At 39.8% G+C, this 21,557-nt stretch overlaps 1 protein-coding gene and 1 long non-coding RNA gene across 6 annotated transcripts in view; both read right to left on the bottom strand.

Annotated features, from left to right (window-relative positions):
- LOC138172841 (uncharacterized) overlaps positions 1-21,557 on the bottom strand; it is a 578,919-nt gene that overhangs the window by 133,931 nt on the left and 423,431 nt on the right. The window lies entirely within an intron of this gene.
- LOC138172796 (PDZ domain-containing protein 2-like) overlaps positions 1-21,557 on the bottom strand; it is a 494,585-nt gene that overhangs the window by 80,883 nt on the left and 392,145 nt on the right. For all 5 annotated transcript variants that reach the window (XM_069102680.1, XM_069102689.1, XM_069102671.1 and 2 more), the window contains 2 exons: positions 17,534-17,645; positions 4,022-4,170 (listed from right to left, as the gene is read on the bottom strand). In XM_069102680.1, coding sequence (XP_068958781.1) covers positions 4,022-4,170; positions 17,534-17,645 — 261 coding nt within the window. The remainder of the gene's footprint in view (positions 1-4,021; positions 4,171-17,533; positions 17,646-21,557) is intronic.

Raw genomic sequence — 21,557 nt, 5'->3', positions numbered from 1 at the left:
AAAAGGGTGAATCTACCACCTATGAAGAGGAAATTAAAACGATAATTAGGAATTATTTTGCCCAATTGTATGCACATAAATTTTACAATCTTAGAGAAAAGGATGAATATTTACAAAAATATAAGTTGTGCAGATTAACTGAAGAGGAAGTAAATTACTTAAATAACCCCGTCTCAGAAAAAGAAATCGAACAAGTCATCAGTGAACTCTCTAGGAAAAAATCTCCAGGGCCAGACGGATTTACTAGTGAATTCTATCAAACATTTAAAGAACAATTGATTCCAATACTCTACAAACTATTTGGGAAAATTAGTGGAGTCCTACGGAATTCTTTTTATGACACAAATATGGTACTGACACCTAAATCAGGAAGAGATAAAACAGAGAAAGAAAATTATAGACCAATTTCCTTCATAAATATAGATGCAAAAATTTTAAATAAAATATTAGCAAAAAGACTACAGCAACTTATCTCAAGAATAATACACTTTGATCAGGTGGGCCTTATTCCAGGAATGCAAGGATGGTTTAATATTAGGAAAACCATCAGTATAATTGATCATATCAACAATAAAACTAGCAAAAACCACATGATTATCTCAATAGATGCAGAAAAGGCTTCTGACAAAATACAACATCCATTCCTATTAAAAACACTAGAAAGTATAAGAATAAATGGAGCCTTCCTTAAAATAATAGGTAGCATCTATTTAAAGCCATCAGCAAATATTATATTTACTAGGGATAAGCTAGAAGCATTTCCAGTAAGATCAGAGGTGAAACAAGGGTGTCCACTATCACCCCTCTTATTCAATCTGGTACTAGAAATGTTAGCAGTAGCAATTAGAGAAGAAAAAGAAATCAAAGGAATCAATTTAGGCAAAGAAGAGACCAAGCTATCACTCTCTGTAGATGATATGATGATATACTTAGAGAATCCTAGAGAATCAAGTAAAAAACTACTTGAGACAATAAATAAATTTGGCAAAGTTGCAGGATATAAAATAAACCCACAAAAATCCTCGCCATTCCTGTATACTTGTAATGAAATCCAACAGCAAGAGATAGAAAGAGAAATCCCATTTAAAGTTACTGTAGACATTATAAAATATTTGGTGATCTACCTGCCAAAACAAACCCAGGACCTATATGAACACAACTACAAAAATACTTTTCACACAAATAAAGTCAGATCTAACTAACTGGAAAGATATCAGTTTCTCATGGCTAGGTCCAGCTAATATAATAAAAATGAAAATTTTAACAAAATTAAATTATATATTTAGTGCCATACCAATCAATTTACCAAAAAACTACTTTATAGAGCTAGAAAAAATAGTAACAAAATTCATTTGGAAGAACAAAAGGTCTAGAATATCAAGGGAATTAATGAAAAGAAATGCTAGGGATGGTGGACTAGCCATACCAGATTTTAATCTGTACTACAAAGCAGCAGTCCTTAAAACTACTTGGTACTGACTGATGAATAGAGTAGTGGATCAATGGAATAGATTGGGTACATGAGACTCAGCATTCAATGACTATAGTAATCTACTGTTTGATAAACCCAAAGACCCCAGCTTTGGGATAAGAACTCACTGTTTGACATAAACTGTTGGGAAAACTGGAATATAGTATGGCAGAATCTAACACCATATACCAAAATCAAGTCTAAATGGGTGCATGATCTAGGTATAAAGGCTGATACTATAAGCAATCTGGGAAAGCAAGGAATAGTTTACCTGTCAGATTTGTGGAGAGGGGAAGACTTCATGATCAAACAAGAATTAGAGAGCATTATAAAATGCAAAATGGATAATTTTGATTACATTAAATTGAAAAGCTTCTGTACAAACAAAGCCAATGTGACCAGGATTAGGAGGGAAGTGGAAAATTGGGAAAGAATTTTTATAACCTATGTCTCTGATAAAGGACTCATTTCTAAAATATACAGAGAATTGAGTCAAATCTATAAGAATAAAAGTCATTCCCCAATTGATAAATAGTCAAAAGATATGAACAGGCAGTTTTCAGAGGAAGAAATTAAAGACATTTATAAGCATATGAAAAAATGCTCTAAATCACCACTGATTAGAGAAATGAAAATGAAAAAAACTATGAGGTACCACATCTCACCAGTCAGATTGGCTAAGATGACAAAACAGGAAAATGACAAATGCTGGAGAGGATGTGGACAAATCAGAACACTAAAGCATTGCTTGTGGAGTTGTGAACTGATCCAGCCATTCTGGAGAGCAATCTGGAATTATGCCCAAAGGGCTATAATTAATTTCATACCCTTTGACCCAGCAATACCACTTCAAGGGTTGTATCCAAAAGAGGTCATAGAAGTGGGAGGAAGATCCATATGTACAAAAATATTTATATCAACTCTTTTTGTGGTGGCAATGAATTGGAAATTAAGGGGGTACCCATCAATTGGGGAATGGCTGAACAAGTTGTGGTATATACATGTAATGGAATGCTATTGTGATATAAAAAATGAGGAGCAGATGGAGTTCATATTTACCTAGAGAGGCTTATACGAACTGACGCTGAGTGAGAAGAGTAGAGCCAGGAGAAATTTGTATACAATTACAAACACAACGTATGCGTGACGACCAACTTTGATAGACTAGACTCTTCTCAGCAATTCAAGGTTATATGTCAACCCCAAAAGTCTCATGATGGAGAGAGATGTCTATATCCAGAGAAAGAACTGAGCTTGAATCCAGATTCAAGCAAACTACCAGCTCTTTTTGTTTTTCTTGGTTTTGTTTCTTCTTTCGCATTGTTCATTCCATCTGATGTAATCCTTATTTATGACCTGACTAATGTCTAATGTGAAAGTATTTGCAGATACTATACTTGATTGTATGCTGCTGTGGGGGGGGGGGAAGGAAGAGAAAATTTGAAACTCAAAGAATTGTGGAAATGAATCTTGTAAACTAAAAGTAAACAAACTAATAAAGACGAACAAAAAATTTTTAAAAATGAAACATCAGAGAAACCTTCCTGGAGGAGGCTGCCTTGAAACTGGGCTTAAAAGGAGGAGTAGGGCTCCAGAGTCAGAAGGTGGACAGGAAGAGCAATCCAGGCCCAGGGAACAAAACGAATAACGGCACAGAGGTGGGAAAACCAAGGAACCAGTACAGGCTAGTACAGAGTGCTCCATGATGGAGTGTAGAGTACATGGACAGGACAGTATCTAGGAGATGGGCGGGAGAGGCCTGAATGCCAAGGCACAATTGCTTCTTCCACGCGTGCTTTTGTTTTTAAAATTTTTATTGATATTTTGTGTCTTATATCACCAGTTGTTTCATGTAGCTCTCCCTTCCCCCTCCCAGAGAGTCACCTGATAAGACAAATGGTATTTATTCAAGAGAAGAAAAAAGTCAGCACAACTGATCAATGCATTAAAAAAGTCTGAAACCATTGGCATTGCGTAGCACCTGTGGAGCTCCCATCTTTATAAAGGGGTGTGTTGGGGGTACATTCTCCTATCTCTCCATTCAAATTCTGTTTGATCTTAATAAGTTATATTAACTTTTTTTGGAGGCGATCATGGTTAAGTGACTTGTCCAGGGTCACACAGCTATTAAGTGTCTGAGGCCAAATTTGAACTCAGATCCCCGACTCCAGGGCTACACCACCTAGCTACCATTTGTTCCATATACTTTTCATATTTTGTTATGTCACTGTTCTTTCCATTTACATGGTTGTAATTTTGTAAATCGTTTCCTTGTAGCTGCTTACATTACTCTGCCATAGATCATAGATCTTTTCCTGTCACTCCTTAGCTTTCTATGAGGACACATAACTGATAGTTCGAAGAAGCTGTTTCTCCCCATAAAGGTAAATGGACGACTTAGTCCCTGCCCTTCCCTTGTGGCGTTGATAAGGGGAAAGGCAACCTCTTGCAAGCTAATGCAGAAAATTAAAGGGATTAAGACCTTTCCTTGGCCTTCTCAGGGGACTGAGGTGCTGCCCAGGAAGTCGGGAGCAGGAGCATCAGACTGACCTGTCTTGCCCCAACAGACTCAAGCTGCTGTGGAAGGGAATGCTTCCGGGCAGTCCGAGAAAACTTCTCCAACTTCTCCCCAGAGGGGTCACCGTTTTCTACCGTCAGCTCATCATCTTCTCCAACCGATTCTAGACGAGGCGCACCTCCTGGAAAGAGCAGGGAAAAAGATGTTTTTATACTTATAACAGTAATTGAGGGGAGGGGGGCAGGCAATCAGAGTGAAATGACTTGCTCAGGGTCACACAGCTAGTGAGTGCTTGAGGCCAGATTTGAACTCATTATCTCCTGACTCCAGGGCTGGTTGCTGCTTTATCCACTTCACCACCTAGCTGCCCCTGCGTAAGATTTTCAAAGGGTTTTAAACCATGTTCTCACTTGGTCCTCACAATAACTTTCTGAGGTAGGTGCTATTTTTGCCCCTCTTTTACATACATGGAAACTGAGGCTGAGAAAGGTTAAATACCATGTCCTGTAGTAAATAACAATCTGAACCATGGCTCAAGCCCATGTCTTCCTGACTCTAAAGCCAGTGTTCTATTCACTGTACACACACGGCTTCCCCAAGACCCAGGCATCAGCTGGTCAAGAAGACGTCCATGCAGTTGTCATAAGGCAGAGACTGGCTCAGTTGCTTAGTGCCTTGAGGGCAACAAGGTACTGCATTTATCACTCAGTTACCCACTGAGATCTCCACCTATTCTCCATGTCTTGTGACCATTAATGCCAGACTTTGAAGAAATCTCTTTATTCTAAAGACATCTACAGAATGACTCAGTTGGTTGAGTGAATAAAACTGAGTATTTTGAGATAAGCAGTGTGTACATTTGTTCCAAACTGAGAGTTATGACATAGCAGCTGTTGATAATGCAATAAATAATGGCATGATAGTTCACAGCAGATGGATTTAGCAGCTGGTTTTAAATTGCCTCAAGATATATACCTTTCTTTCTTGTAGGACTAAAATGTTAAATAGTGGATTCCCACTGTCAGGAACAGATATGTAAAAATGAAAGGATCTTTTCATTTCCATGTGCATAACCTCCCCTTAAAGAAATCTATTGAAAATATTTAAATACTCATTCAGACCATTTAACATTTACGGAACACTACCTGCTAATTCAGAAAATTATAAATTTTAGGTGTTAGAATGCTGTAGGTACATTTCTCATAATATCCAAAGATTTGACAATTTGGCAAAATCTTTTAGACTGAATTCAAAAGATAGATCTTATAATTTAAATGGCGATACTGGTTCATTTGCAGATGGGCATGGCAATCTGCAGATGGGCCATAGTACCCTTAGCTGAGCAACATTAAAAACCATCAGCTGTGGGCTTTGACTTCAGGTAAACACAAGACATAGGTCGCCATTCATTGAGAAATGACTAAACAGATTGTGGCAAATAAAAGAACTGGAATTTATTACTGAAAGAAATCATAAATAAGAATAATTAAGTAAGAGAAGCAAGGTAAGACATTGAGCTGATTCATAGTAAAGCAAGTAGAAACAGGAAGACATTATGACTTCACAATGACTACAATGTAAACAGAATAGTAAGATGAAACTAAGATTAGTCCTGAAGAACAGCTGTATAAAAATGAACCTCCTTCCTTTTTTTGCAGGAAAAAAAATGAGAAAGGAAGCAGACCAGCTTTAGAAAGGCTCACCCAAGATAAAAACTTCATTATTTTTTCCCCCTCTACCTAGCTTGTCAAAGCCAAGATGTCAAAACCTGAATGTCTCAGAAGTACTTTTTAGAAGTTTTCATTCAAGGGGAGGCTAGGTGGTACAGTGAATAGAGCACTGGCCCTGGAGTCAGGAGGACCTGAGTTCAAATACAGCCTTAGACTCAACACTTACTAGCCATGTGACCTTAGGCAAATCATTTAAGCCCAACTACCCTAACTTTTCATTCAATTCAAAAGCATTTAGGAAGGACTTCCTAAGTAGAAGATACTGTGTTGGGTGCAGTTTACAAATAGAGATACCAATGTAGGAATTAGGCCAGTGTATCAACACCCTGGCCCATTCTCATTTTGGCATATCTATCTTTAAACTGCTGATTTCTCCATGTGGACCAAAACAAGCAAGACAAAAGAGCAAAGACAATTGTTTTCCTTCAGAGGTGTCAAGAAAGCAATCCCCAATCCTTTTGTTCATAATTTTCAGTTTCAAATATTTGTAGGGTGCTGCCAACCCATGTGGAGGTTGTTTGACTTTAACTATGTCCTACGGGGAATGTAAAACTACGTGCAGGTATAAAGTAGATGATTTCAGTGGTGTATGGATACAAGATATTTTTCTCATTGCTAGACTGCTTAAGACCCTCCTTTTCTTCTGCCTCTCCCTTATTAAAGAGTGGGTCTCCTCCTGTTTCCCAGGCTGGAAATGCAGTGGGTCACTTACTAGTCCATTATCACCGTTGAAATTGATTCCCTGATCAACACAGAAGCAATTTCAACGGTTTTGTTTTTTCTTTCCACACACATTGCCATAGTCAGTATATACATGGAGATATGTATGATGCATGCATATATGTTTGTATATGTATATACAGTCTTCCTTATTCTGCTTACTTCGACATCAGTTCTTGTGTTTTCCCATGCTTCTCTACAGAGAGCTAAGTGGCACAGTGTACTGGGTATCAGGTCTGGAAGAGCTGATTTCAAATGTAGCCTAAAACACTAGCTTTGTGACCCTGGTCAAGTAATTGAACTTCTGACTGCCTCAGTTTCCTAAAGTGTAAAGAAGGAATAATAATAATGTGCCTCATACGTTGAGGATCAGATGATATAATATTTGTAAAGTTCTTAACACCGTGCCTGGCACATAGTAGACACTTACAAAATGCTTATTCCTCTTCCCTTCTCTGCACTGATCATATTATTTCTTACAATACAATAATGGTCTAATGCATGGTATAGAAATACCATCACATGTCTACAGTCATTCACCAGTCAATGGTTTTCCAGTTCTTTGTTACTACAAAATGAATAATTTGGTGTATGTGGTAACTCTCTTTTTGTCACTCGCTTCTTGGGGGCATATATGCCTAGCAGAGAGAAATCTGGGACAAAGGATATGTACAGTTCAGTCAATTTCTTATCAGGATCCCCACATGCTTTACAGAATAGCTGGATCAATTTATAGTTTCACCAGCCTTACTGGATCCGTCTTCTGACAACGTTTTTAACACTGACAATTCCTTTCGTATGTCATCTTTGCTCATTTTTTTAGTATGAAATATCTAAATGGTATCGATGTGCATTTTTCTTAAGACTAATGGTTTGAGTTGATCTTTCATACAGTTGTTATTAGTTTCCAAAATTTTTTTCAAATGCTTTATTAACTTCTGATTTACATCATTCGTTTCCGCCAGCTTTTGAGTTACATATTTTCTTCCCGTTTTTCCCCTACCCCCCCAAAAATAGCAGTACCACAGGATATCCTCTCCTCCACTCTGCTCTCTCCCATATTTTCTCCCATATCCCTTTCAAATTTTCCAGTAGATCTCTATGCCCCAGTGCCTGTATATCTTATTTCCCAATTACATGTAAAAGAGTATTGATAACAGTGTGTGTCTATATATATATATATATACACACACACATATATATGTATATACATACATATTTGAATATTTGATTTTAAAACTTTGAATTCCAGATTCATTCCCTTCCTCCCTTGTCTCCCACCCACTGGAAGATAAGCAGTTCAGTACAGGATGCACAAGTGTGGCTAATGCAAAACAATAACATAGTAGATATATTGTAAAAGACTGACTATATTTCCCTCCCTCCTATCCCACCTCCCACTTGTTCTATTCTCTACTTTGATCCCGTCCCTTTTCAAAAGTGGGTGCTTCCAACTTCCCTCCTCCCAGCCTGCCCTCCTTTCCATCATTCCCCCTCTCATCCCCTTCCCCCCTATTCTCCTGTAGGGTGAGATACCCTATTTAGTATGTATTTCATTCCCTCCTCAAGCCAAATTCAATGGGAATAAGGTTGACCTATTCCCTTTTGCCTTCCTATTCTTCCCCTCCATTGTAACCATTCCCCCTTGCCTCTTCTGTATGAGATAGTTTACCCCATTCTGCCTCTCCTTATCTCCTCTCATTATATTCCTTTCTCACCTCTTAATTTCACCTTTTAAGTATCATCCCTTCCTGTTAAATTGGTTCTGTGCCCTCTATCTATGTATTATACCTGTAAACATATATACACACATTCGCATATGTATTCATATGCCCATATACCCTCATATATAGACATATGTGTATGTGTGTATATACATATATATATATACACACATATTTCTATTCCCTTCAATTACTGAGAAAAGTTTCATAAGTTATAATTGTTGTTTTTCCATGTAGGAATGTTAATAGTTCAACTTTAATAAGTTCCTTATGATTTCTTTTCCCTGTTTACCTTCTCATGCTTCACTTGCTTCTTGTATCTGAATGTCAAATTTTCTGTTCAACTCTGGTTTTTTCAGCAAGAATGCTTGAAAGTCCTCTATTCCACTGAATGACCATATTTTCCCCTGAAACATTATACTCAGTTTTGCTGGGTAGGTGACTCTTGGTTTTAATCCCAGCTCCTTTGACCTCCGGAATATCACATTCCAAGCCCTTCGATCCCTCAGTGTAGAAGCTGCCAGATCCTGGGTTATCCTGATTGTGTTTCCACAATATTCAAATTGTTTCTTCCTGGCTGCTTGTAATATTCTCTCCTTAATCTGGGAATTCTGGAACCTAGCTATAATATTCCTAGGAGTTTTCTTTTGGGGATCCTTTTCAGGAGGTGATCGGTGGATTCTTTCAACCTCTATTTTGCCCTGTGGATTCTAAAACATCAGGGCAGTTTTCTTTGAGAACTTCCTGGAGGATAAGTTCTAGGTTCTTACTTTGATCATGGCTTTAAGGTAGTCCAATAATTTTTAAATTATCTCTCCTGGATCTATTTTGCAGGTCAGTGGTTTTTCCCATGAGACATTTCACATTGCCTTCTATTCTTTCATTTGCTTGGATTTGTTTAACAGCATCTTGATTTCTCATAAAGTCATTAGCTTCCATTTGCTCCAGTCTAATTCTGAAGCCATGATTCTCCTCATTGAGCTTTTGAGATTCTTTTTCCATTTGGCAAATTCAACTTTTTAAGGCATTCTTCTCCTCATTGCCTTTTTGAGCCTCTTTTGCCATTTGAGTCAGTCTGTTTTTTAAAGTGTTATTTTCCTCAGTCACACTGTTGACTCTCATTTCATAATTTTCTTGCATTGTTCTCATTTCTCTTCCCAATTTTTCCTCCACTTCTCTTATCTGCTTCTTAAGGTCCTTTATGGCTTGTAACCAGCTCGTATTTTCCTTTGAAGCTTTTGGTGCAGGAGTTCTGATTTCACTGTCTTCTTCCTGTTCCATGCTTTGCTCCTTTTTATCTCCAAAATAGGAATGTAATGTTGGAATCTTCTGTCTGCTTTGTTTCCTTTGCCTGGTCATGTCGCCCCTCAGTCACTTGACCCCTGGGCTTTTTGCCACAGTAGGACTCTGCCACCAGACAGGGGAGCTTTCGTCCCAAATGCTGGGGTTTTCTCATTTGCTGAAGGTATTAGATGGGTACCCTCTCTGAGGTCTCCACACGCTCTGGCAAGCTGGGCACACACCCCAGGACCTCCACCCTAGACTGCAATCCAGATCCAAGCAGGTTAAAGCAAGAGCCATTGCCCCTCAGACTGGTGGTTGGTCCCCCTACACTCTACAGGCCAGGAGCTGAAGCTGCCATGTGGCGCTGGCTGGCTGTACCCAGGTCTCAGTGGCTTCTCGCCCCAGGGGGCAAAAGCCACACTCTCCCACTTACTGGTCCCAAAGTCCAGACTGCACTGACCTCTCACTTTGTCCTTCGCATCTATGTATTGATAAATCTAGAAATGGCCACAGCTGCTGGTGATCTGGAGTCCCTCTAGCCACGTTGGTCAGGCCCGCCCTGGGGCTAAAAGCTTTGGAGTGGGGCTGGGCTCTGCTCCCAGAGTGCTGTGCTGGCTGATTCCTGCTGGCCTGCCAGGCTGTCCTCAGTGGGAGGTTGGCTTCTCTGTGTCATTTTGTGGGTTCTGCAACTCCAAAGTTTGTTTAGAGTCCCCTTTTTTACATAGATTGGGGAAGGTGGAGGCAGGAGCAGCGGGGAGGTCCTGCTTCTACTCCCTCCAAAATTTCTAAAAACCATTTGTTAGTATCCTTCACCCAGTTATTTAAAGGAAAATAGTTTTCAACCCTGTACATTTTTATTAGTTTTCTACATATTTTGGCTATCAAACCCTTATCAGAGATATTTGATATTAAAAAACTTCCCCCCACAGTGGACCATTTCCCTCTTAGTTAATTTCATTTGCAGAAATTTTTTTTTAAATTTCATGTAATCATAGTTATAGGTTTTATCTTTTGTGATCACCTTTAGCTTTTAATTGGTTAAGAATTCACCCCCCTAGTTATGGCCACCGAAAAATGCCTCTTCTGCTTCCTTTCTCATTTTTTTTTCTGCAAAAAAAAAGGAAGGAGGTTCATTTTTATACAACTGTTCTTCAGGACTAATCTTAGTTTCATCATATTGTTCTGTTTACATTGTAGTCCTTGTGAAATCATGATGTCTTCCTGTTTCTACTTGCCTTACTGCGAATCAGTTCAATGTCTTTCCGTGCTTCTCTTAATTCTTCATATTTATAATTTCTTTTAGTAATTATATAATTTCTTTCAGTAATAAATTCCATTACTTTCATTTACCACAATCTATTTAGTAATTTCCCAAGGAATGGTCACCTATGTCTTTATTTTCTTATAAAAGTATTTCAGATGAATCCATAAAAGCATTGCCAGATACTAACATTCAAAGATCTAATTTTCCTCTGCGGTCAAAGAGACCTTTGCATTTCAGAAAGCAGTAAGAACATGACCCAGAGCATTTAAACTTGCTAAATTGAGAATACAATAATATCTAGGGCAGTTTTTCTTAGCTTCAAGGAGAGTTACTAAATATAAGAAACATTAGGCTTTGATTTAGGAAATATTTTCTCTAACTGAATCTGTTGACTGGAAAACATTTTTTTAGGGAAGCAGTAAGTACTAGAATGCTTGGGTCATTTCATAACCAGTCTCAGCAAAACACTTAGGATATATGACAGCAACCACCTCTCACCCATCAATTCTTTAAATCATCACTGCTAGTATTTCTCTTTCCAGATATAACTACCAGCATGAAAATATAGGGCCACAGTATCATAAAATGACTTGGAGGAAGGAAGACCCAGGTTCAAATTATGACAGTGACATTCACTAGCTGTGCAAATCTGAGCAACTCATGAAACTTTTCTGAGCCTCAGTTTCCTTATCTGTAAAATGTGGATACTAATAATTTTTAAGCACTGAGCTTCAAAAAGTAGTTGTGAGACTCAAATGAGATCATGTGTTAAAGGACCAAAAAATAAAAAACTACACCAAACCCAAATTTTAATTGAGTTGCAGTTATTATTTATGAATTGCAATTATTATTAGCATTTCACCCAATCTTTCCACTTTGCGGATGAGAAAACTGAGGCCAAGGGATTTTCTCAAGGTCATACAGCCAGAAAGTATCAGAGTTGTTGCAAAAATTAAGGACTTTTGAGTCCAATTCCATTCCTTTATTGCCTCCCCAGGAAAACCTCTTTAAAGGAGACAAGGGAAGCCAAGAAATAATCAGAGGATACCTCAATGAGGATGAATATCTGTGTGCTTCACTTTGAGAAAACCCAATACATGAAAAGCCCAAACTTAAAAAGCAGATCAATTAGATAGCGTTCATGATGGATGGTCCTATATTGAAATGACTTGGAACCAAACCCTTTTCACAATAATAGATAAAGGAGAAAACTCTTGAGCATTGCACTTCTGGCCCTCCGCAATCTAGTCCTAAACTCCCTTTCCAGTCTCAAATCCTGCTCCTTTCACCAAAGAACCCACTAATTCAACTAGACTGACCTATTCAGTGTTTCCTAATATTTTCCAGGAGAATCCACCCCTCTCCCTTTTCTGCCTCACAGCATTCTTCCTTCTCAAATATTCCTCTCTTCACCCTATTCCATGCCCCTTCTTACCATCCATCCATATCCAACCCATTCTTCCAGGCCTAATGCAAACTATATTTTTCTAAGAACTGGGCTCAAAATGATTTCTCTCACTTCTAAATTCTAATAACACTTGCTGCCTCTCACTCATTCGAAACAATTAAAATCACTTCAGTGCTTAAAAGAACCAGCATGAAAGCAAAACAATAACTATTGGAGAAGATATGGGAAAACTGGAACACTAATGTACTGTTGGTAGAGTTGTGAACTGATCCAACTCTTCTGAAGAGCAATTTGGAACTGTGCCCTAAGGGTTATAAAGCTGTGAATGCCCTTTGATCCAGCAATACCAATACTAGGTCTGTATCCCAAAGAGATATAAAAAAGAGAAAAGGACCCACATGGACAAAAATATTTATGGCAGTTCTTTTTTGTGGTATCAAAAAATTGGAAATTGTGGGCATGCCCACCAGTTGGGGAATGGCTGAACAAGTTGTAGTATATGAATATAGTATTGTATAAGAAATTATGAACAGATGGATTTTGGGAAAACCTGGAAAGACTTACATGAACTGATGCTGAGCGAAATGAGCAGAACCAAAAGGACATCATCTACAGTAACAGCAACATTATGCCATGATCAACAATGGACAGATTTTGCTCTTCTCAGCAAACAAGAATCTAAGACAATTCCAAAAGACTCATGAAGGACAATGCTATGTACATCCAGAGAAAGAACGATGGAGTCTGAATGCAGATAGAAGCATACTATTTTCACTTTTTTGTTCTTTTCTGTTTCTCTTTCTTGTGTTTTTTTTTCCTTTTGCTCAGATTCTTCTTTTACAACATGTTGTGACAGTAATGGAACATAAAGATCTCCCTGTATTGGCTTGGTTTTCAAATTGATTGTGGTAAAACTCAGAGCTTGTTAATCCCACCTGTGGGATGGACTTGTTGATGTAAAAAGAGAGTCCTGAACTGGGAGGAGCTGGTGACATAGATTTGGAGAGACACAAGAGAGAGGCAGAAGAACTTTTTGGAAGCAGCACCCTCGTGGAGGCAGAGAGAGAGACTGGGAGCATTGCTGAGGGCTACTTTGAATCGCCCTGGACTTTTGAGACCTGCCCCCGGAGCTGCCAAGGACTGAGGAGACATGGCTGTTTTGCTGGTACTTTGTCTATCTGTTTTGATGTTATTTTGCCAGATTTGTCCACTGGTGAAAGACAGTCCTGTTGAAGAAGTCCTGGAACCTGGCTGTTGGCTAAGAGCTCCTGAGACTGTCCTGCAGACAGAGAGTGAATACTGTCCACTGGTGAAGGACAGTGCTGTTGTTGCAGGGGTCTGGAGACTGTCCTGCAGACAGAGTGAATACTGTCCACTGGTGAAGAACAGTGCTGTTGTTGCAGGGGTCTGGGAACCTTTCTGTTGGTTCAGAAGCCCTGAAGAAGGATTTTCTTGTTGTATGTTTACAGAAATCCTGGGAGAGGGTTTTGTTAATGTTTTCAGGGGTTCTAGGACTGTTCTGCAGACAGAGGATGAATTAATGAAGAGACTGGCAATGTATCTTGTGGCCTTGCTAAGCCTTGTCTCCCCAGGAACTAAGATTGCTGAGAACTTGGTGTCAAGATGAAGAAAAGACCTCCATTTGGGTATTAAGTGCTGTGCTTAAACTTGATATAACTCTGGGGTAGATTCAATTGTGATCCAGGGGTGGGGAACTCTTGACCTTTTTGTGTTCTATAGTTGAACAAATGAATGTACTTTACTTATGTTTGGAAACTAATCTCCATTTGAGAAGAGGGGCTTTGTGATGGACTAAATGAAGGTACAGCCTAGGGGTGGAGTGGTATTTAGAACAGGGACTTTGTAATTGATTGAATGAATGGAAGGTCCTGGGGTGGGGTAGTACTTGGAGATTATTTAATCACTCTTAGTAAATGCTGTATTTTGAATGATGTCATGTTTTGATCTTCTCTGTTCTTAATTTGTCACTGAATAAAATGGAGAGTACCTATGCTGGTATTTTGAACCTTGGGAAGTTGCCTTTGCTTGGCATTACATTACACATGTCTAATGTGTAAATATGTTTAATATGATCATACATGTATAACCCATAGCAGATGGTTATACTATGCTATTTTGGGGAGGGAGCAGGGAAGGGAGATAGGGAGAAAATTTGGGACTCAAAATCTTACAAAAATGAATGTTGAAAACTATCTTTACATGTAATTGGAAAAAAATAAAATATTATTATTTGAAAAAAACCAACAGCCTATGATTTTATGTGTAGGTAAACAGGAGTCAACTATGAAAATTTGGGCTGAAGGGAGAGAGGCACAGCATCCAGAAGTAGGGAGGTAGAAGTCCTGATCCACCTTGTCCTAGTCTCCCCCCCACAATTGTATTCAGTTCTGAGCATTAGCCAGGGGAAACTGAGTATCTGAAGAGCATCCAGAGCAATGTTAATAGGATGAAGAAGGGAGCTGAGTTCATTCCATAAGAGGATCAGGTGAAGGAACTAGGGGTGATGAGTTCAGAACAATATTGGGGGAAGAATTATAGCTGCCTCCAAACATGTAAAGGGCAGTTGTGTAAAAGAAGTACTGAACTTCTCCTACTTGAGCTCAAAAGAAAGAACAAGAAAGTGGAGACCATAGACAGTCAGATTTGTGTTCTATTGAAGGAAGAACTTTCTCACAATTTTCTGTTTTTGTCATTGAGTCATTTTTCAGTTCTTTCCACCTCTTCCTGACCCCCATTTGGGGTTTTCTTGGCAAAGATATTAGTTTTCCATTTCCTTCTCTAGCTCACTTCATAGATGAGGACATTGAGGCAAACAGGCTTCAGTGACTTGCCCAAGGTCGCATAGCTAGTGTGTTTTGAGGCCAAATTTGAAATTAAAAAGATAAGTCTTCCTGACTCCAGGCCCAGCACTCTATCTACTGTGCTACCTAGATGCCCCAATTACAGATCTAAAAAAGTAGGTGAACCTGCCTCAAGAGGCAGGGTGTCCTCCCACAAAGAGGTCTTCACATGAAGACTTGTTGAAGATGTTTACAAAGGAGAGTCTCATCAAGACATCAAGAATTAGATGGCATCAGAGATCTACCCTAGAAACAAATCTCCACTTAGCCACTTCCTTTGTGACTCCTGGGATAGCCACTTAAACTCTCTGTGACTCAGTTTCCTCACTTGTCAAATAAGGCAACTGGACTTGGTGGTCCCCTTTCACTCTAAACGTATGATCATAAAATCCTTTACAAACTTGAGATTTGGGGATCTAATGAGGACTCCCCTTCCACCTATGAAGATGGAAATGTCTACAGGGTTCATGGGTTGGTACTGCCAAAGATGGTCATAACCTGGTAGCCAAACTTTCGGCAATGAGTAACTAAAAATAGAAAGCAATATTTCATAGAATTTCAGACCTGGAAGGGATATTAAAGACCATTGTTCTAGACCTCCTCTTTTTTTTTTTTTTTTAAAGCAATCGGGGTTAAGTAACTTGCTCAAGGTTACACGGCCAGGTGTTTCTGGGTGGGTGCTAAGTGTCGGAGCCCGGATTCGATCCCCAGGTCATCCCGACACTGGAGCCGGTGCTCTTACTCACTGCGCTACCTGGCTTCCCCTATACCTCCTCTTTTTATAGATGAGAAAACTAGGATTTAGAGGGGTAAAGCAGCTTGCCCAAGATCATAAATGGGAAACTCAGGACTCAAACCAGTTCCTTCTGACTCTCTTGCTCTCTGCTGCCTCTCACTACTTATTTTACATGTGTGTCTTTCCCTCTGGGGTGTGTGTGTGTCTTACAAACTTATGTAAGATCTATATTTATCTATACCTATCTACATTTATATCCATTGTCTATGTCTGTATCTACACCCCTCTGTATAATCTATCTCCATCTATGCTGTCCCACACCATCCAGGTTGTAACTCATTAAGGGAAGAAACATTTTGATTTCTCCCACAAGTATTTAGTACGGTGCCTTGTACGTGACAGGTTTTTGACAATTATTTTTAATTGTATCTTCTACAACAGAATGACAATGAAAGGGAATAGTATGGCATGAAGATGGGAGGGGAGTGATTGCCATCATTAAGTGATCTTGTGGATTACAACACAGAAAGTACTTAAACACAGAGAAATACAGAATCTCAAGGATCTCAGCAGTTTAGTCCAATCCAAACTCAAATAATAACCGCCACTCTAACACAACAAGTGGCCATCTAGCTTTTTCTTGAAGATCACTAGGAGAAGAAGCTTTACTGCTTCTTTCCAAGGCTGCCCACTCTGATTTTCAAAAGCTCCACTTGAGTTGGGCTTTGAAGGAAACACAGATTCTAAAGAGGCAGGAAAGGGGGAGAGCAGATCGTGGAATGAGCATAGAGGCAGAAGATGAATTGTCATGTACCGTGAGCAGTTGGGCATGTTTGACCAGAACACAGATTGTGTGAAGGGCACCAACATGTCATAATCTTGGGAAGGTAGGCTGGAACTAGATTGTAAATCTTTAATTGAGAAGGAGAGCTCTCTCAGTTCTTTCTTCTAAAATCCCGTTTCCTAGCCCCAGTATCAGTTCTGCTGTGCTTGCCTAGCATGCCCCTCTGTGGTAGATACCTACTCTCCTCCCCCAACCCCCAAAACATCATCTTCCTAAACCAGTGGACTTTACAGGCTTTCCTCTATCATCTCAAATGGGAAAAGGGCAATTGGATGAGTGGAGGAATAGGGCAACAGGGGAGGGACTTAAGTCTCTGAAGCAGGTGGAGCTTCTATGGAGTGTAACTGATGCATTTAAGCAGGTACTTGACTTAATGGGAGTGGTATTAAATATTCCCTCTGGGGAGTAATCTTGACTCTCAGTGAAGGCTCATACTTATTGACAATTTAAGAATTTGCCAGTGAGATTGGGAAGGCAGCAAACTACTTGTCCTGAGGTCTCTAACTCCACCTGGTTTCTACTCCTGGTTATTTGAGTTGTAGAGTAAGTGAGGCTTGGTGATGGAAAAGTTCTTCTCTCACCTACCCTCCCCCCTTTTTCTGAGTAAGGATATTTGTGCATATTCATGTCTGCTGGGGAGACAGGCCTCCATGAATACACTATTGGGTTGGTATGATCACCTTCTAAACAGCCCTATTGAAATCAACTGAACCCAAAACAGAGGAAATTTAAGAGTAGGCTAAGGCAAACAGAGGCATTGACTTTCACTTCATTGTGCTGCCAAGAAAGAGCTTCAGCTTGGGAAGCCCAGCTCAATGCAAACACTAAAGTATGTAGCGGCTTCATGGAAAGAAACAGCTACATCTCCTTCATGGGCTTCTCCATGTACCTCTCAGGCTAGGTCCTGGCCATACTGCCCTCTCAGGCTCTCTTTCATGGGCAGGACCTGTATTGTCCATCCAAGGGGACTCACCTTGGGAGCGGCTCCGGCCCTTCATCAAGGAGCTGCCCATGGTGGGGCTTCTGCAGCTTCCCCAAGATTCTTCCTGAGAGTTGGGATCTTGAGGTTTGTCAGAATCAATCAGCTGAAACAGACAAGACAGGGATTAGCGTGTTAGTCTAAGGGACAGTGAAGGAGAAGCCCTCTTGTGAGTGCTCCATTCTATCCGAACCACAACATGGGTGTCATGTGGGGAAGAGAATTCACAGGGTGCAAATAGACCATTAGGTCACCAGTGACCCTTTTACTTCACTTTGTGAGGTTTTTCTATCAAGACTCAGGAAAAGAGCCCTGGGCTTGGCAGTGGGAAGGTGTGGGGTTTGTCTCCCCTCGTGCCACAGAGCTGTCTCAAACCTAGAAGTTTCAAACAGCTCCTGGTCTACACTGGCACTCTGAGAGAATTCCCTCACCAGAGTGTGCTGGAGTCAGTTTGTCCTGATTTCCATGGTGATTCTAGATCATAGCATCATAAAATCTCCAGAAGTAACCTTCCAGGTCACCTAAGTCCAACTCCCTAATTTCACAGATAAAGGAACAGATGTCCCCCCAAAGGGTCACACCTGAACAGAGCAGTGGAGCCCATGCTCTCAGATTCAAAATCGGGTACTCTGTCTTTTTGTACTACAGCAAGAATCACAGTTTTCAGAGCTGGATTTAGATGCTGTCTAGTCCAATATCTTTATTTTACAGATAAGAAATGGATATTCAGAGACTTTAACTGATTTGGCTCAAGGTCATATAGGAAGTTATAGGGAATAAAGGAATTAGGATCCTATGTTCCTGACTCTCAGTCACTGTTCTTCCCACTCTAAAGGTATATGAGGTGTACTGGGTAGAGCTGGCCTCCCTTTTGTAAGACCTGAATTCAAATCCTGCCTCTGACACTAGTTGTGTGATTCGGGGCTTGTCACTGAACCTCTGTACACCTTGTTTTCTTCTGCTATAAAATGCGTGGTCTGGACTAGAGGGTCTCTGTGGCCTCTTCCAGCTCTGTATCTCTTAGCCTATGATTCTCTGCTTATTAATGCACAGTAAAACCTTGATTAGCCAGGAGAAGAGGAAAAACGACCCTGGAAATGTCAGTTGATCAGTATTTTTCCCTATACTTTGCTTTCAGAAGGAGGAGAATTAGGAGGTCTGTCTTCTTCTATGTATATGTCTGTGTGTCCTTTGTCTTTCTGTCTGTACCTTTTTGCTTGTCTCTCCATCTATGTCTCCCTCTATCCTTCAATGTCCTCATTCTGTCTTTCTGTGTTCATCTGTTTGTGTAGCTGTTTCTTCATCTTTGTCTCATATACGTTCTCTCTCTCTCTCTTTCTCACACACACACACACATGTAGAAAATCTGTTTTTTAAAAATGTCATGTTCTAGGCCCAAGACAGATTCAACCAAGCACTTCTTGCACCTACAAAACTGCACTGTGAGCCTTGACATTTAGACTAAGGACCCTGAGTCTCAAGATCATCACTCAAAACAGATTCAATTACATTCACCAAACTATGCTCTCACCAAGGCAAGAGCTTTGACTCGAACATTTTTTTAAGTAAGTTTTTCAGCAAAAAAGTTGTTTTTTTTGTTGAGTTGCTGTACTCTCAGTTAATAAGAAAGCAAAATGAAGGCGTGCTATTGCCTGAGCATCCCAGTTAGCTGAGGATATATGTTGAATGTAGGGCAGCTAGATGGATAGAGCTTGGGGCCTGGAGTCAGAAGACCTGAGTTCAAATGTGGCCTCAGACACTTACTAGCAGTGTGACCCTGGGCGAGCCACTTAACTCTATTTGCCTCAGTTTCCTCATCTGTAAAATAAGCTGCAGAAGAAAATGGCAAACCATTCCATTATCTCTGCCAAGAAAACCTCAGATAGGACCATGGAGAATTAGACATGACTGAAATGACTGAACAGAAAATATTCTGAATGTGCTTCTGCACACTGTGCATTGAGGCAGCAAGGTGGCACAGTGGATAGTGTACTGGTCAGCAAGATCTAAGTTCAGATCCCACCCTCCTTATCAGCTATATGTCTCTGGACCACTCTCTTACTTTGTCTGCCTCAGTTTCCTCATCCTTAAAATGGAGATAATAATAGTATCTACTTCTCAAAATAGCTGTGGGGAGAAAATGAGATATAATATTTGTAAAGTGCTTTGCAGACATTAAAGCTCTACAGAAATGATGGCTATTATTAAAACAGCATTTTTAAAAAATTTTTATTTAAAGTATTATTATTAAAAACAGCCCCATTGGGGCAGCTAGATGGCGCAGTGAATAGAGCACCGGCCCTGGAGTCAAGAGGACCTGAGTTCAAATTCAGCCTCAGACACTTAACACAAAAACTAGCTGTGTGACCTTGGGCAAGTCACTTAACCCCAACTGCCCTCCAAAAACAGCAAAAAAAAAAATTGCCCCACTTAAAGAGGTAAAATTCAGTTCAGTTCCTCCTATATAACCAAATAGAGGCATACGTCTATGGATATATTTCAAGGGTACAAGTCATCTTTGAGCATTCATGGGATCACTGAATCTTGCACTAAAAGAGACATCTGGGAATTATCTAGTCCACTGCCTTTATTTCCCATTCTGGTCCTAGCTTCCACACTTCTGGGATTGTGCTAGAAGTCACTAGCTTTGAAATGCTGAAACAAGTGGTCTAGCTTCTAAGAGGAGATCTACTTCCTTCCCGACATTTCAGATTCCAAAAGCATCAGTCAATCAACAATAATTTATTAAGTGCCTAATGTATGCCAGGCATGGTGCTAGGTACCGAGGATGCAAAGATAAAAGTAAAACAGTCCTTGCCCTCAAGGAGCTTACAGTCTAGGGAGATATGTGTATGTATGTACTTATATCAATGTGTATAAAATAGATACAAGACAATTTTGGGGGAAGACATTAGCATCTGGGGTGGGGGGCAGTCATGAAAGGCTCCATACCATTTCAGCTGAAAGCCAGTGATTGTAAGAAGCAAAAATGAAGAGGGAGTACATTCCAGGAATGAGGACCAGTCATTGCAAAAGTATGGAGGGAGAAGATTGAGTATCGTATGTAATGAAGAGTAAGAAAGAGCTGGGGCCTCATGTCTATTTTTATTTTTTCTAGTTATGCTACATTGTTGTATGTGGGAGAGAGAATATCATGATGAAAACATTTGATCCAATTGGGAATTGACTGAATAAATTATGATATACTGATAAATTACAATACTGTGGCCCATAAAACCTCCACTATGAAGACTTCAAAGAAATATGGAAAGCCCTACTGATGGGATGCAAAATGGGCTCAGCAGAATCAGAAAAGCAAACAAAGAGAAAACAACATCAGAGAATCTGAACTTTATAAAGATTCAGAAAGAGACAGAGTAAATGTACCATTCAAATAATTTAAATTTCAGGTTTTACTTGGGGGTTCATTCCATATTTGGCCCGATTATTTATTAGTAGTTCCTGCAAAAACTAAATTTTTCAAATGTTGGTAAATGAGGGGGCTTTGGCTCAGATGAGGAGGGAGGGCCAAGATAAAGTTTAGAACTTGTCCATTTCGCTAGAGAACACATTCTTAGGCTGGGCCTGTTGAGTATATTCTTCTACATGTTCAGGACTGGGCAAGCCTTATGCTCAGGAAACTACACGAAGTAAATAAGAATCTGGAGGATTCAGGAGGAGACATGCAAATAAAAATGATTAAAACACAAGCCTCAGGTCACTGACTTTGGTTTAACCATTCTGCCTCCAGACTATAAACAGTAATTATCAGAAAAAGATTAAGTTCCTGTTTTTTTCTTGTTTCTGTAGTACCATGACACACATTACAAGCCCACAGGGAAGGTATTTCAGAATTTGCTTGTTATTACCTCAATTCGTACCCACTAAATGGATGGAATATTATCCTGTGGGGAAGCCTTAGACAATGAGCATTCCTACCCATTCCTGGCCCCTATGATCTTTAATCCTCCCACTGTTTTCCAAACTTGAACAAAATGGCAGTTTTATCTTGATCTAA

The sequence above is a fragment of the Petaurus breviceps genome, unplaced genomic scaffold, assembly GCF_028583685.1.
Source record: "Petaurus breviceps papuanus isolate PSGF00001 unplaced genomic scaffold, PetGlider_PUasm1.0 129, whole genome shotgun sequence".
NCBI classification, from domain to species: Eukaryota; Metazoa; Chordata; class Mammalia; order Diprotodontia; family Petauridae; genus Petaurus; species Petaurus breviceps.
Note: the sequence above shows the minus strand (reverse complement) of the source record. Positions and strands in the feature narration are given on the sequence as shown.